The 13534-nt window shown below is 52.7% G+C and overlaps 1 protein-coding gene across 1 annotated transcript in view; it reads right to left on the bottom strand.

The window, feature by feature from the left end:
- Positions 1–3720: 3720 nt before the first annotated feature.
- Abca3 (ATP binding cassette subfamily A member 3) overlaps positions 3721–13534 on the bottom strand; it is a 50149-nt gene continuing 40335 nt past the window's right edge. The window contains exons 23-33 of the mRNA XM_026385276.2: positions 12159–12363; positions 11526–11745; positions 11157–11315; positions 9515–9687; positions 8795–8923; positions 8484–8678; positions 6602–6789; positions 5972–6142; positions 5533–5723; positions 5274–5347; positions 3721–4657 (exon numbers count right to left, since the gene is read on the bottom strand). Coding sequence (XP_026241061.1) covers positions 4526–4657; positions 5274–5347; positions 5533–5723; positions 5972–6142; positions 6602–6789; positions 8484–8678; positions 8795–8923; positions 9515–9687; positions 11157–11315; positions 11526–11745; positions 12159–12363 — 1837 coding nt within the window. The 3' untranslated portion in view covers positions 3721–4525. The remainder of the gene's footprint in view (positions 4658–5273; positions 5348–5532; positions 5724–5971; positions 6143–6601; positions 6790–8483; positions 8679–8794; positions 8924–9514; positions 9688–11156; positions 11316–11525; positions 11746–12158; positions 12364–13534) is intronic.

Below are 13534 nucleotides of genomic sequence, written 5' to 3'. Positions count from 1 at the left end.
CATAAAAATAAATAAATAAAGATATTGTGTCCATCTACAAATAAAAATATATTTTAAAAAATATGTTTGGGAGAATTATGAGGAATGAAATTCTAGGCACCACCCCCCTTCCAGGAGTCCTGGCATCTACCATACCAGCCCCATTGCCAACTTGTGGAGGCTATGAAGGCTGAGAGACATGGAGGTGGGACCTTCAGGGAACGAGGGTGTCTCTGGCCCTGGTTTGCTAGAGGGGGCATCTGTAGCTGACCAGAACCCAGGAGTGCTGATGTGATCTTGCCCTCTAGGATGGAAAATATTGGACATATCCTACATCTGGAATGTCCTGAGCCCTCCTCCCTTACCTTCCCAGGGCTGAAGGTCACCTGTTAGCAATGTGGGTGCACACTCTTGAGAGTGTGCCCGTGTTAAGGGAGAATGTTCTGGGCCTAATGGTCTGAAGTGCCTGCCCTTGGAGACTGGTAGCCTGGGACAGTGCTGGGGTCCATCAGGGTAGCCTGGGCTGTCTGGAGGTCATGTCAGCTCTGAATGGGCATCACACCCCTTTTAAACCACGTCAAGGAGCACCTCTACCCACTGCTGAAACCATGCCGTGCTGAGGGCAGGTGAACCCAGCCTGATGGGAGGGAGGGTGATGACATGTGACTGTGACAGAGACCTCAGAAGAGGACATGTGCTGAGGGTCCTGTTATCAGGGCCTGGCATCTGTTTGAAAAGGGGTGGGCCTGGGAGGAGATGTTGGCTGGTCCTTCTGGGTGGCCAGACTGGATCTAAAAAGGTTGTTAGGCAGATGGCTTAGGTGAGCTCTGCCAGCTGGAAAGGTCTTACTTGTGAGAGGCCTCCCTGGCTCTTGGTTTGTATCTTAAGAGGTGGGGAACCCTCTGGGCTGAGGGTACCTATAAACTCTCACCCAGGGTGCAGGTTGCCCTTCACAAGGGCCTGTGGGTCTGAGCACTAGGATTTGGGGCCTGTGCTCATCTTCAGCTCAAAGCCACGTATCTATTTCTACCATGAGAAAGTCAAGGATGATGACAACTAAGCCTTCCTCCTGGTTTTAATGGGGACTGGTGGAAAGTTAGTTGTAAAGCTATGACTGTGCTGGATGAGTCTGGGGCAAAGCTGTGGCAGGGACCAGCAGAGCAGACCTGGTACCAACTGTAGCTGGGATGCATGTACCTTCTCAGACCCTAGAGGCCCTGGATGCCAGTATCTTTGGGGTATGTGTTTGGCGCCAGGAGCAGGGCCTGGGCAGCCCCATGTGTTGAGGAGGAAGGCAGGGTCCCCGGTCCCCAGGCCCAACCCCACAGCTTCAGTCCCCTATCGGGCTACCCAGAGCCCAGGCCATGAAGACCCATCAGGAGGAAAGGGGACCCTCTATAGTACCATGTTACCAGTTTAGGTGGACAGTACTGCCATGCACGTGGGACCACCTGTGCTCTAGGATGGAGAAAGCAGCACGCGTCCTGCATATGGGTTTTCTCATACCTGGTGTAGCCACATATCTGTTTTGCAGGCAGTGCTAGACTCATAGCAGAAGCAACATCAGGGAGCTACCCCAAGGCTTCAGGTCAGCCAAGTGTGCTTTCCTCTCCCCACAGACCCTTCTTTCTGCCAATTCTATAGACTCTGAGAGGAGACCTCAAGGAGGGAGGATCCCAGTAGGGTAGAGGAACAGGTGGATGGAGCCTGACCCCTGAGACCCTGGAGGTGACACAAAGCCTTGTGCTGCCTTCTCTGACTTCATACAGCTGAGAAATACATTTCTGTCTTCTTTGGATCTGTGTTCTGGAATTTCTGATGCATGAAGCAAGTCTGTTCTGGGTGGCTGAGGGGGCGGGTAGCCCTTCCCCTTTAAACCTATCAAGGCAATGGAGGGCTCAGACTCAATCCTGTCCATAGCAGGACTTAACTACCCACCCTCATGGAGCTCCCTTGAAGTTCTGGGTGTGGTGACACTGTCAGTTGAGCCACCCTGTTGGACCAGGCAGGACTAAAGGACAAAACATGCAGGCTTTGCCACGGGTGTTGTTTTCAACTGTATGGTAGCTGGACCACAAAGAGATGCAGAGGCAGAGTCATTGCTCCTTGATCTCATTGGAGTTAGCAGCAGAGCAGGTCCTAGAACCTCTGGGGAGGACTGGTCAGCCTGGGGCCTGGTGGTCTGGATGGGAGTATACTGGAAGGAGAGCAGGGCAGGAGTCCATGGTGCCCTGTCCTGCCTAGAACTGCTGCAACTCAAAAGAGCCAAGCGGGTGGGTTCCTGGGACTTGGTCTTTACTGTTCCTCTGGTGACTGGGGTCCAGCACAGTGTCTTGCCCTGAAGATGCACTGGGTGTGGGAGGCAAAGTGTCAACCCATTGTGTTGCTCCTTGGGGTCCCTTCTAACTAGGCTCTGCGGCAGTCACCCAGGCTTTGTGCTTGGATGCAGCTCTGGGCTCCTCCCATAGACACCTCTGGAACCTCCTAACCATATACGTGCCTGCCCTTTCTGGTTCCCACAGTGTTCTCCATCGCTGTGGGTCATCTCCTAAAGGATTCTGGTTGTGACAGTCCTCACCTAAGTCCTGCTGGCAGCTCTCTCCCGCTTGTGAGAAGATGACAATCTCCATGTGTACTGAAGCAAGCTGCTTTCATGTGTGTGCCTCACATCAGCTGTTTCTTAAGTCCTACTAAATACCTTTTCTCACCCTCTTATGGTCTCAAAGGAGAAAAATGAGATTCCTGAATCTCCAACACAGGGATTTAAGTCAAGTCAAAGGACATCCTGTAGCAGGACTCTTGGGTTCACTGGCCTGTCTCCCCCAACTCCACAAACCCAGCAATGGACAACCTTAGGCTTGCTGACACGTTGCATGGCCAGAACAGTCCCACCTCCCAGCCTAACAACCATCACAAACATTTTTTATAGCACGAAACTAAAAGATGATAATTCAAAGAAAATTAGGGAGGCAGCAGAGCTACTGGGAACTATCTGCAGCTTTGGTGAATCTTAAAAGACTAACAAAGGCATGAATTTGAAATTGACTCAAATGAGCCAAAGTGATGAAAACAAGTTTTTCTAAAACTGAATTCTAAAAGAATTTTAAAAAATAAGGGCTTAGTGGTAGAGCGCTTGCCTAGTGCATGCGAGGCCCTGGGTTTGATCGTCAGCACCACATAAAAGTAAATAAATGAGTGAATGAATGAATCGTTAGTACCACATAAAAATGAATGAATGAATAAATAAAACGTTAAAAAAAGAATTAAAAAAAATAAAAGGACTAGGGTGGTGTGGCTCAGAACCTCTGGGTTCAGTCAGAAGAAAGAAATCTGAATCACTGAAGTTTTTGAAAACTAAAACTTCAGTGCATAAATAAAAAGGAAGTGATAGGCAGGGGATACAGCTCAGTTGGTAGAGTGCTTGCCTCACATGCACAAGGCCCTGGGTTCAACCCAGCACCATGCACAAAAAAGGAGGGGGGGGGGACTGGTGCTGAAGAATCTTCTGGAAGATGGTTCATGCCCCCAAGTGACCCTGGAGCCAGAGGCCTCCTGCACCAAACATGTTCTCTTGATCTGACCTGCTCCGTCACCTGATGGCAATGAATCCTCTAAGTTTGCTCCCAACGGGGAAAAGCAAATTTCTGTGTTTGAAACTTGGTATAAGAGCCGCATATTTGGACTGTGAGAGAATGATCCAGACTCGTTCCCCCCATCACATGTGTGACTCGCGGGCTGTGATCATGTTCCCTCAGCCTTTATTTTCTGGACGGTCATAGTGTGTTTAGTGTATGCGCAGGAGACAGCTGCTCAGTCCCTGTAGTGGTTCCTGACTGTCCTGTGGCCAGTAGCTTCTCAGAGGTACAGCTGGGAACAGAGGAGGACTGTATGCCTAGTCTGGCCACCGTCTCTACCTGTGCTGGCTGCTTCTGAAAGATACTTGTGGGAGGGTGCTGGGTCTGCGGTCAGGTAGGCCTGGAGTGGTAGCCACACCCTGAGGAGCATCGACTCTGGGGTGCCTCTGGGATGCACTGGAAACTGAGGTCTCAGCACCTAGTCACAGCTGATATCTTTCCTTCACAGATGGAGGTCATTTGAAACTTTTTGTCCTCAGCAGCCTGAAGAGCCTTGCCAAAACTCATCCCTACTGGCTTCCTCTGTCCTCCCCAGGGGAGCTTAGTGCATATGTAAACGTGGACAGGTCCCAGAGCCCTTTCTTTCTGTGAACATGTAGAGAAATTCAGTCTCTGGGTCAGCTGCGGTCCTGAGACAGCTCTTCACCTGTTCACACTGCTGGACCTGTTCTGGGCCTGGGAATGTGAGTTCCATAGAGTCTGCCTTTGGGAGTGGAAATTTGCATGCTGATTCTCATACAAGGGCCCTGGCACACTTGATCCATTCTGTGCAGACTGCCTTGATTTTTTTCATATCATAGAAAAAAGTGATTAAAAATAAAGGATAAGAGAAACTCAGACGGAGAGGGTACACAACTGTGCACAGGCTTGTCCAGTCCCTGCCTAGTGCCCTGGAGGCAGCAGACGGCTCCTCATCGTCCCTCCTCTGCAGTGGGGGGTTGTAGGTGGGCAAAGCTCAGAAAGACTTGCTCCAGTGAGATCTGGCTCACTGAGTAGTCATCCACTCCATACTTCTCCTTGGCTTTCTCCAGGATACCAAAAACCTTTGGGAGGCAGAAAAGCAGCTGGTAAGAAAGCTCAGGACCTAGGCTCCCTAGCAGGTGGGTAAATCCTCTGGCAATAAGAGGCTGGCAAGGAGCCAGGCACAGTGGCCCACAACTGTAATCCCAGCAGCTTGGGAGGCTGAGACAGGAGGATAGCAAGGTCAAGGACAACCTCAGCAACTTAGTGAGACCCTGTCTCAAAATAAAAAATAAGAAGGAATGTAACACTGCTGTAAAGTGCTCCTGGGTTCAGTCACTAGTACCACAAACTCAAGATCCTATTTCGCTCAACCCTACCCCAAAGTCCCTAGGAGAAGTCAGTCAAGCTTCTAGGGAGAGATGCTGGCTGCACAAGGGCAGCAAGGGCTGGACTTCCTCCTGGCCCAGTTCCCAGTTCGGGTCTGATCTTGAGTAAACTATGCCAGCATCCTTTTTTTTGCACTGAATTCCTTTCAATTCAAATATTTTGCACATAAAACCCAAATCTAGCAGATAATTACAGTGAGAGGAGAAAGAGAAAGTGATTCCTCCCACAAGAGCCTGGGGTTGTGGAAGACTGGGAGGCTCCAAGGGACCTTCCTTGTTAGCACCTGGCTGGGGAGGGGGCTATACTCACCTTGGCCCAGCTGAGGTTGCCACCAGGCAGGTGATAGTGGACCATGCCTTGGTGCTCATCTTCTAGGACACTGCCTGCACAAAGGAGAGACCATGTTCCCATGAGGTCCAGGCTGGAGGGCCAGGGAGGACAGCCTAGGTGCACAGGACTGTGGTCTTCCTCAGGGTCAGGGATGTGGGATTTGGCAGGGGTCAGGCACAGAGGTCCAGCAGAGGCCTGCCTCCCACCCCCAGTGGAGGCTGCCAGGGTCAGCACAAACCTGGAAAGGTCAGGTCCACAAATGCCTTGAACTCCTCCAGTGCCTCCTGCTGCCCTTCACTTCGGACTTTGGCCCGCAGGGAGTAGCCGCTGCCAAACTTGCTCTTGAGGTGCTGTGGGCTTCCCAGGCACTTGAACTGACCCTGCACCATGATGGCCAGCCGGGTGCATAAGGCCTCACACTCCTCCATGCTGAGGACAGGGAGTAGAGCTGAGACAGGGCTCGGGGAAGTGGAAGCCCACCCTAGGTGTAAAAGCCTTATGTAGACAGAAGGTGTCAATGCCCAGATCAGGATGTTCCCGATTCCCATGCTGAATGTGGCCACATGCAGAACCTGGGGAATCTCTATGCCAGCTGGTCACAGGTGGTCTGGCTCCCTGGCCCCTCCCCAGCCACCCATTTCAGCTCCTCCATTGACCCACACAGACCCAGGCTTTACCTGTGGGAGGTAATGACAATGGCCTTGCCAGACTCGCGGGCCCGGGCCACAGTGTCCCAGAGCAGGCGCCGAGCCACGGGGTCCATGCCAGTGGATGGCTCATCCAGGAAGATGACTGCAGGATCTCCAATGAGGGCGATGCCAGTGCTCAATTTGCGCTTGTTACCACCACTGGGAGTGGAGAGGTGCCAGGTAGGAGATAGGGCTGATAATTAGCACAAGCCCAGGTCCCATGCCCAGGGACTGCAGAGTGCCCCAGGGGAGAGGAAGGAAGGAGGTGACTGGGCCAAGAAAACCCACTGCATAGAACTGGAAGTCTTAGAACTGTGCAGGGGGTGGGTCCACTACATGGAGTAGGAACATCTCTGTACTGAAGGGGACCTGACAGGGTGCCCAACATCGCTTGTTGGCTGGCCTTGTTTTTAAATGGCAGGAACCATCAGGGCAGTCCTCTCCCCTGGTGATACCTAGGTCATGCCACCAAATCCCTGCCTGATCCTTGAGCTACAGGCAGGAGCTGACTTGTGCAGTCCCCCCATCCTGGATCTAAAAGGAGACCCCCCCAGCTCCACTCTGGGCAGGGCCAGGGGTCATCTCCTCACAGGGCCTGGGTCTGGGCTCAGGTCGTACCTGTAGGTCCTGACCAGCTTATTGGCATGTGGCTCCAGGAGCAGGCCTCGCAGTGTGTTCTCCACGCAGGGGTCAATGAGGTGCTCAGGGATACCTCGGAGCCTAGCATACATGACCAGCATCTCCCGGCCAGTCATGTGATCCAACAGGGCATCAAACTGGGGACAGTAGCCCATCCGCTGCCGCACCTGGGTTAGGACACAGCCCAGGGAAGAAGCAGGTCAGAGGGAAGCTGCTTCCTGTCAGAAGACCATACAAACCACCTGCCATGGTGCCTGCCTGCCCCAAGTCTGTCTTTGGGCTCTTCCAGTGAGTCTGTCCAGGGTGATCCAAGGATTTGGTGCCCAGGCCCTGGTGGCTGCACTCAGCTGAAGCTCACCGAGAAGTATCTCAGTGGGGATGTAGGAAGGACATGGCTGGCTCGGGGAGGTTCCCAGAGATGTCAGAAATGAGCCAGCACATGGTCCAGCAGAGAGCCTGTTCCAGATTGGCAGCCACAGGGGCAGGCTAGTGCAAAAATGGCTTCATAAGAGCCATCACAGTGCAAGACCACATACTGACCACCGGCACGTTTGTGCATCAGATATTTAATGGCCTTTGACACGCTGGGGCCTCTTCTCTTCCTCCAGCAGAAGGTGCACACCGTCAGCAGCTCTGCAGGGAGTTCAGTGGAGGGACATTACTCAGCAGGACAGCCCAGCAGCTGGTCTCTCAGGGCTTGGGCATGTGCCCCAGCAGCTGTTAGGGGCAAGCCTGCCCAAGTTCTTCTGATTCCAAGGACTGGATTTCTTTATCTTCACCCTTCTTGGAGTTCTAGAATCTGTTGTTAATTGGTCTGGGAAAATGCTTAGGTTATCTGTTTGGCTATTACTCTCTAGCCCCGCCTGTGCTATCCTTTTGGAACTTGGATTAAATGTAAAGAGCATTGTTTTTCACCTTCCATTTCCAGATCATATATAGTTCTGTCTTCCCTGCAGAGGTCTCTAGCCATGACACTTATATTTTTCTCCTAGTACTGGGGTTAGAATCCAGGGATGCTGTAGCACTGGGCTACATGCCCAGTCCTTTTTATTTTTAATTCTGAGAATTTAAATTCTGAGACAGAGTCTGGCTAAGTTTCTAAGGCTGGCCTTGAGCCTTTAGTCCTCCTGTTTCAGCCTCCCCACTCACTGGGGTTACAGGTGTAACTGTGCCCAGCTTCGTTTACTTCTTGAAACACAACATTATTTTACACTCTGGAAACCCAGCAGCTGGGGTTCGCTCTTCCCGTGGAGCCCTGTGTCTGTGGGTTCCAATCACCCATACCCTTAATTGCCTGTTGTGCACTGTTCGCAGACCTGGACACACTGTATGGGGACTCTCCTGGGACGAGGACAGGCCTCCCTCTGGAGGGACCCTGTGACCCCTGTGCACTCTGACTCCTGCGGGCACTGCCGCCTGGAGCCCCCTGCTGCCAGCTCAGAAGAGCTGTGGTCCCTTCACAGGCACAGGCTCTTTGCCTTTCCTTTCTCTGCTCTGCTTGACACACAGCCATCTGCTGTGCCATCTCCTGAGGTAGGGGAGCATGAGAACTGCCCTGTCCATCCTCATCCTGTGGGCTTCAGCCCAATTAGGGGGAAACTGTTGTGGGCCCTGGGCCTTCACTTTTGTCCCTTTCCTTGAGGCACATTCCCTGGACACAGTGGGCTTTGGCAGAGGTGGCTCCGTTAGTGCAGTCTGCATTTCTTGGCTCATGGAATTTAGCCCCATCTCTCCTGCTCAGCTCTGGCACCATACCACCTTGTTCTCCTGTGTGCTGTGTCCACCTGGAGCCAGAAGCCAGCCATCCTTGCCTTCAGGGCACCCCTTCTGCCTTGTGTACCCTACCTGGCAGGGTACCCACCTTCCCAATGTCAGAGCTGATGCTGTAGCTCTCAACGAAGGCATCCCCTGAGGTGATGGGCTCCTCCCCAGTCAACATCTTGAATGTCGTGGTTTTCCCGGCTCCGTTGAAGCCCAGCAGGCCAAAGCACTCCCCTTTCTGGACAGTGAGGGAGATCCTGTCCACAGCCAGGAGGGGCACCCGCTGCTCATACACCTGCAGGGCACCCAGCAGAGGGCACTGGGTGAGCGGGACCCCAGCCTTTGTCCTCAGCCAGCATCCATGACCCCAGCCCACATGGTGGCCAGCAGAGGGCAGGGCCCACACACTACCTTGGAGAGCTCCCTGATTGTCAGAGGCGTGTGCAGCAGGATGTCCAGGCCAGGGGCCAGGACTCGGCTCCTCTCATCTGCCACATCCTGGTCCTCAGGAAGCACCGATGTCCGGTTGTGCAATTCTTCCTAGTCATTCAAGATAAAGATCACATATGTGAACCCTAGCCCCGTGGGAGGAAGAGCAGGTGCTGAGGTTGATGTGGGACATGCAAGAGGACTAAGGACTCCAAGGTGTGTCACCCCAGTACAGGCCCCATGTGCACTCAGACCTTTATAAGAAGCAGTAGCCTCGGGCTGAGGTCAGCATCCAGGGAACAAACTCTGTAAGGGACTCACAGAATCATGAACTTCACTCTTCACTCAAGGATGTGAAGGTTGTGTTTTTTTTTTTGTTTTTTTTTTTTTGTTTGTTTGTTTGTTTTGAGATGGGTCTCATCAAGTTGCCCAGGCTGGCCTTGAATTCCTGAGCTCAAGTGATCCTCTTGTCTCAGCCTCCTGAGTAGCTGGGACAATAGATGAGGGTCACCGCATGCAGCCAGTAAGGCTCCACTGTAACACATGGAGATCACTCCTTTTTAGAAGAGGCTTAGTATTTTAGAGAAGTCAGTTCACCCCAGGTGAACGTGTTTCCAATGTGATCTCAACAGGCTGTGTTTGATGTGTTTGTGTCAGGGATGAAGACCACCAGTGAACCTGAGCTGCTCAGCAGCTACTCACCAATGTCCACCTCTTCTGGAAGGCACAGATAAAGGTCCTCAGTCTCCACAGCAGGTTGGTCTCAATGAGGAAGAGCAGGGTGAGGTAGGCGCACCCTGAGGCAGCCATGGAGGTCATGAACCTGCCAACCCCTGGGGCACTCCAGGCGAAGAAGTTTTCCTGGTACTTAATATCTGTGAGGGGCAAGGAACCAGGCTGAGTCTGTGACCACAGCAGCCTCCTCCCCTCCTGGGTCCCAGCGCTGGCCCTGCACTCTCTCTACCAAGGCTCCATGTTCCTCTTCCTGAGTGTGTGCCTTGTGCTTGTCAATGCCACATAGAAGCCTCAGGCACTTCCTAGCCATGGGGATTTTGCCATGTAAGGTACCCCTCGCACACCTGTGATGGGTGGATGCTGCCCTGCTATGCTGCTCATCACTTGCGGTGACCTTAAGTTGGGGACTGTTCTGTGATGATGCCAACATCTCGACCCCTCTCGAGGTACCCATGGTTTAGAGAAGGAATGGCACATGACCAACAGTCACAGGCCCTATGAGTGGCACTCAGCAGGAGCAAAGCAAGGAGGTAGGCCTGCCTTAGGGTGTGCAGGGTTCTGCAGAGCTGACCACCCAGTTGCCTGCTGCTATACAATAAGATGGTTTCAGGTACAGAAAGGGCCCCACAAAGATAGGTCCAAGTTCTAACGCTCTGAACCTGTTAATGTGACCTTGTTTAGAAGTGGGTCTTTGAAGGTATAATTAATTAGGGGTCTTAAGGTGAGATACTGGATTTAGGGTGGGCCCTGCATCCAACAACAACTGTCCTTATAACAGGCAGGAGTTTGAGATCCAGAGATACAGGGGAGGAGGCCAAGTACAGACAGATGCAGAAATGGAGTACCTGTAGCCCTGAGAGCTTAGGGGCAGAAGACATCCTTCCCTGAGCCTCAGGAAGGAACACATCCCACCCCACTATGCCTTGACTTGGACCTCTGGCCTCCAGACTCCTGAGAGGATACAGGTCTGTTGTGAAGCTATGGTTCTATTCTAGAGGCCACAGGACACAAAGACAGGTACAAAGAACAGAAACACCAGGGCAGGCCCAGAACATGTGGGCAGTAGCAGGGCTGGAATGGATGTGGGGATGATCTGGGCAAGCATCTGGCTGCTCAGAACACAGAGGAGTCCTGCTGCAGTTTGGGTGTGGTCTGAGTGTTTCCCAAGGATTCATGTGTGCAAATATGATCTCTACTCTGAAGCAATAAGAGGGTGGGAGCTTAATCCAGCTATGGTGCTCACAGGTGGGGCCTTGGGAAGTGACTGGGATTAGTGACAATGCTGGTGGTTTTGGAAGGAGAGAGAGAGAGAAAGAGAGACCAGAAGACACACAGGCATTTGTGATCCCTGCTTCGGGCCACGTGATGCCTGGAGTTGCCTTAGGACTCTGCCAGCAAGGAGGCCATCACCAGATGTGGGTCCTTGCCTTGGATGGCCCTGAGCTGAAACAAGCCTCTTGACTTCTGTCCCTTCTGTGGTGCTGTGTTACAACAACAGGAAATGGGCCAATGAAGCCCCTTGTCTGGGGGAGTGCTGGGGACACTCTGGCTGCCCTGGATGGAGGCCAAGAGGGTGGGGCTGCCCCAAGGGAGGGGTCCGGACACGCACTGTATTTCTTGCAGTAGTGGGCGGCGACCTCTGAGGAGGTGCAGTACCGCTGTGTCTCATAGTTCTCATAGAAACTGCTGACAGCCATCCCCAGACAGTGGTTGGGCAGCACCAGGAACACGTGATCCAGGGTTCTGGAAAGTTCTTCGAGCTTCACTGCTACAGTGAGGAGATATAGACCAGTTAGCACTAGAGGATATACCATAGCTGCCTGAAGATAGACCCAGGAAGGGAAAGGCAGGTCCCAGGTTGCAGGACCTTGCAGGTGCTGGGACAGCCCCTGGGGGTGCTGCAGAACCCTCCCACCACTGTGGCTGTCAGGGCAGCTCCATGGGGGCCAGGAGGTGCAGGTGGTTCTCATGCCCCCACCTGGGATGCGCATGATGGTGACCACTAGGAAGGTGGCGATGCCTGACAGAATGTTGAAGATGGTCAGCCTGGTGTAGGCGGTGGATGCGCCCGAGAAGAAGAAGCTCATGAGGTACATAAAGGGGATGATGGCCCAGCCGTAGAGCATAAGCAGCAGCAGCATGTCAGCCATGTGTCCATCCCGGGTGAAGGCGCGAACATCGAAGGCTCTGAACACCACCTGCAGTGGCATGGATGAGGCTGCTCAGCACAGGCCAGCAGGTGGCTCCCAGAGGTGGAGAAGGGGACTGAGGGAGTATCTGATGGTCCTTAGGTCCCGCCAAATCACCCAGCCCTCAGTCCTTGGCCCCTCGACAGCTCTTAGCCCTGGCAACCTCTCTGACCAGCAAGTTTCCTCTTCTCCCCTTGACTGATGGAGCTGGAACCAGGAGAGCTAGCTCCAGGCCCTGCCTACCCAAGAGTGGGCAAGGGCTGGGAAAACAGAGAGGCAACAGGTAGGTACCATCCCTGTCCTCCTGGAGTCAGGGCTGAGCCACCAGCTGGACTTTTCCACTGATTCTTGTTCTACAACAGATGTCCCCAGTGAGCTCCCTGTGGTCTGCAGGGCAGGGTCTGGCATTGTCCAGTACTCACCAACAGCAGCAGAGCAGGGACCAAGAAGGAGATGAGGTCCCATAGCAGAGCAGAGAACCAGAAAGTAGCCACATGGACACCGCTCACAAACTGGACATGCTTGGCCTGGACGGCCCTCTCACTGACTGCCAGGATGGAAAAGGTGCTGGCCAGGAATGCCATGGCAAATAGCAAATTGAGGGCAATGTCGAACCCCTTTCGGCCCCTGGGGAGGACAGAGCACAGCATGTATAGATAGCAGGAAAGATCAGGCTGTTGGTCATCACCATCCAAGTATGCAGTGCAGGAGTAAAACCACTCAGACCAGTCAGGAGTACCATAGAGCTGAGGGGGTCAGCAGCAGGAAAATCCACCACCCCCACCAAGGACAGCTCCTCCTCTGGATATCTTGGCCTAGCAGAGGGCAGGCTCCAGGTCCTTCCCCAAGTTCCTGTGTTACCTGTCCTTGTACCATCTGCCATTGTCTCCTGGGAACCCTATGCACTACACTCGGTGTTCTGCCCCAGGTCTGCTGTTGGGTCCTGAATCACTGCCATAGCCAAATAACCCTGCTCCCAGTGCACTCTGGGTTCTAGATCTGGTCTACGTCTTCCAGAAACAGGTTCTGACAGCATTACTCTGTTGCTTAAAAACCTTCTGAACATCTCAATGAATGGGGCTGGGACAGAATAAGCATTGATGCCAGAATCTGGAGGAAATCTTAAAAACACCTGAACAAAAGCATACAGACACAAAGGATCATGTACTGTGTGACTCCACTCCCAAGAAATGTCCCAAAAGTGCAACTCCATAAAGACAAAGCAGATGGGCAATTGCCAGGGGCTGGATTGGGGAGAATGGCAAGCACCTGCTATTGAGTACAGTTTTCTTTTTTGGTACAAAGGATTGAATCCAGGTTATTAGGTATGCTAGATAAGTGCTCCACCACTGAGCTACATCCCAGCCCTTTTTTAAAATTTTGAGACAGGGTCCTGCCAGGTTGCCCAGGCTACCTTACTTGTGATTATCCTGCCCCAGCCTCCCAAGTTGCTGAGATTACAGGCATGCACCACCATGCCTGACAAAGCATGAAAAGATTTTTCTTCCTTGTTTTTGGTACTAGGGATTGAACCCAGGGCCTCATGCACACGCCAGGCAATAGTTCTTCCTTAAGCCATATTCCCAGTCCTGTTTTGTTTTTTTTTTTTTCTTAAGGGAAAGATGCTCAATAAGATTATGTTGAGGCTGGGGATGTGGCTTACTGGTAGAGTGCTTACCTGGCATGTGCATGAGGCCCTGGGTTCAATCCCCAGCACCTCACACAAAAAGTTACATTGAGGTGAAGGTGTGTACCTCTGTGAATACACAATGGTCCAGCTGTGCTCTATAAGTGCACT

The sequence above is a fragment of the Urocitellus parryii genome, chromosome 9 (assembly GCF_045843805.1).
Source record: "Urocitellus parryii isolate mUroPar1 chromosome 9, mUroPar1.hap1, whole genome shotgun sequence".
In the NCBI taxonomy this organism is placed as follows: Eukaryota; Metazoa; Chordata; class Mammalia; order Rodentia; family Sciuridae; genus Urocitellus; species Urocitellus parryii.
This window is presented reverse-complemented; position numbering and strand designations above follow the sequence as displayed.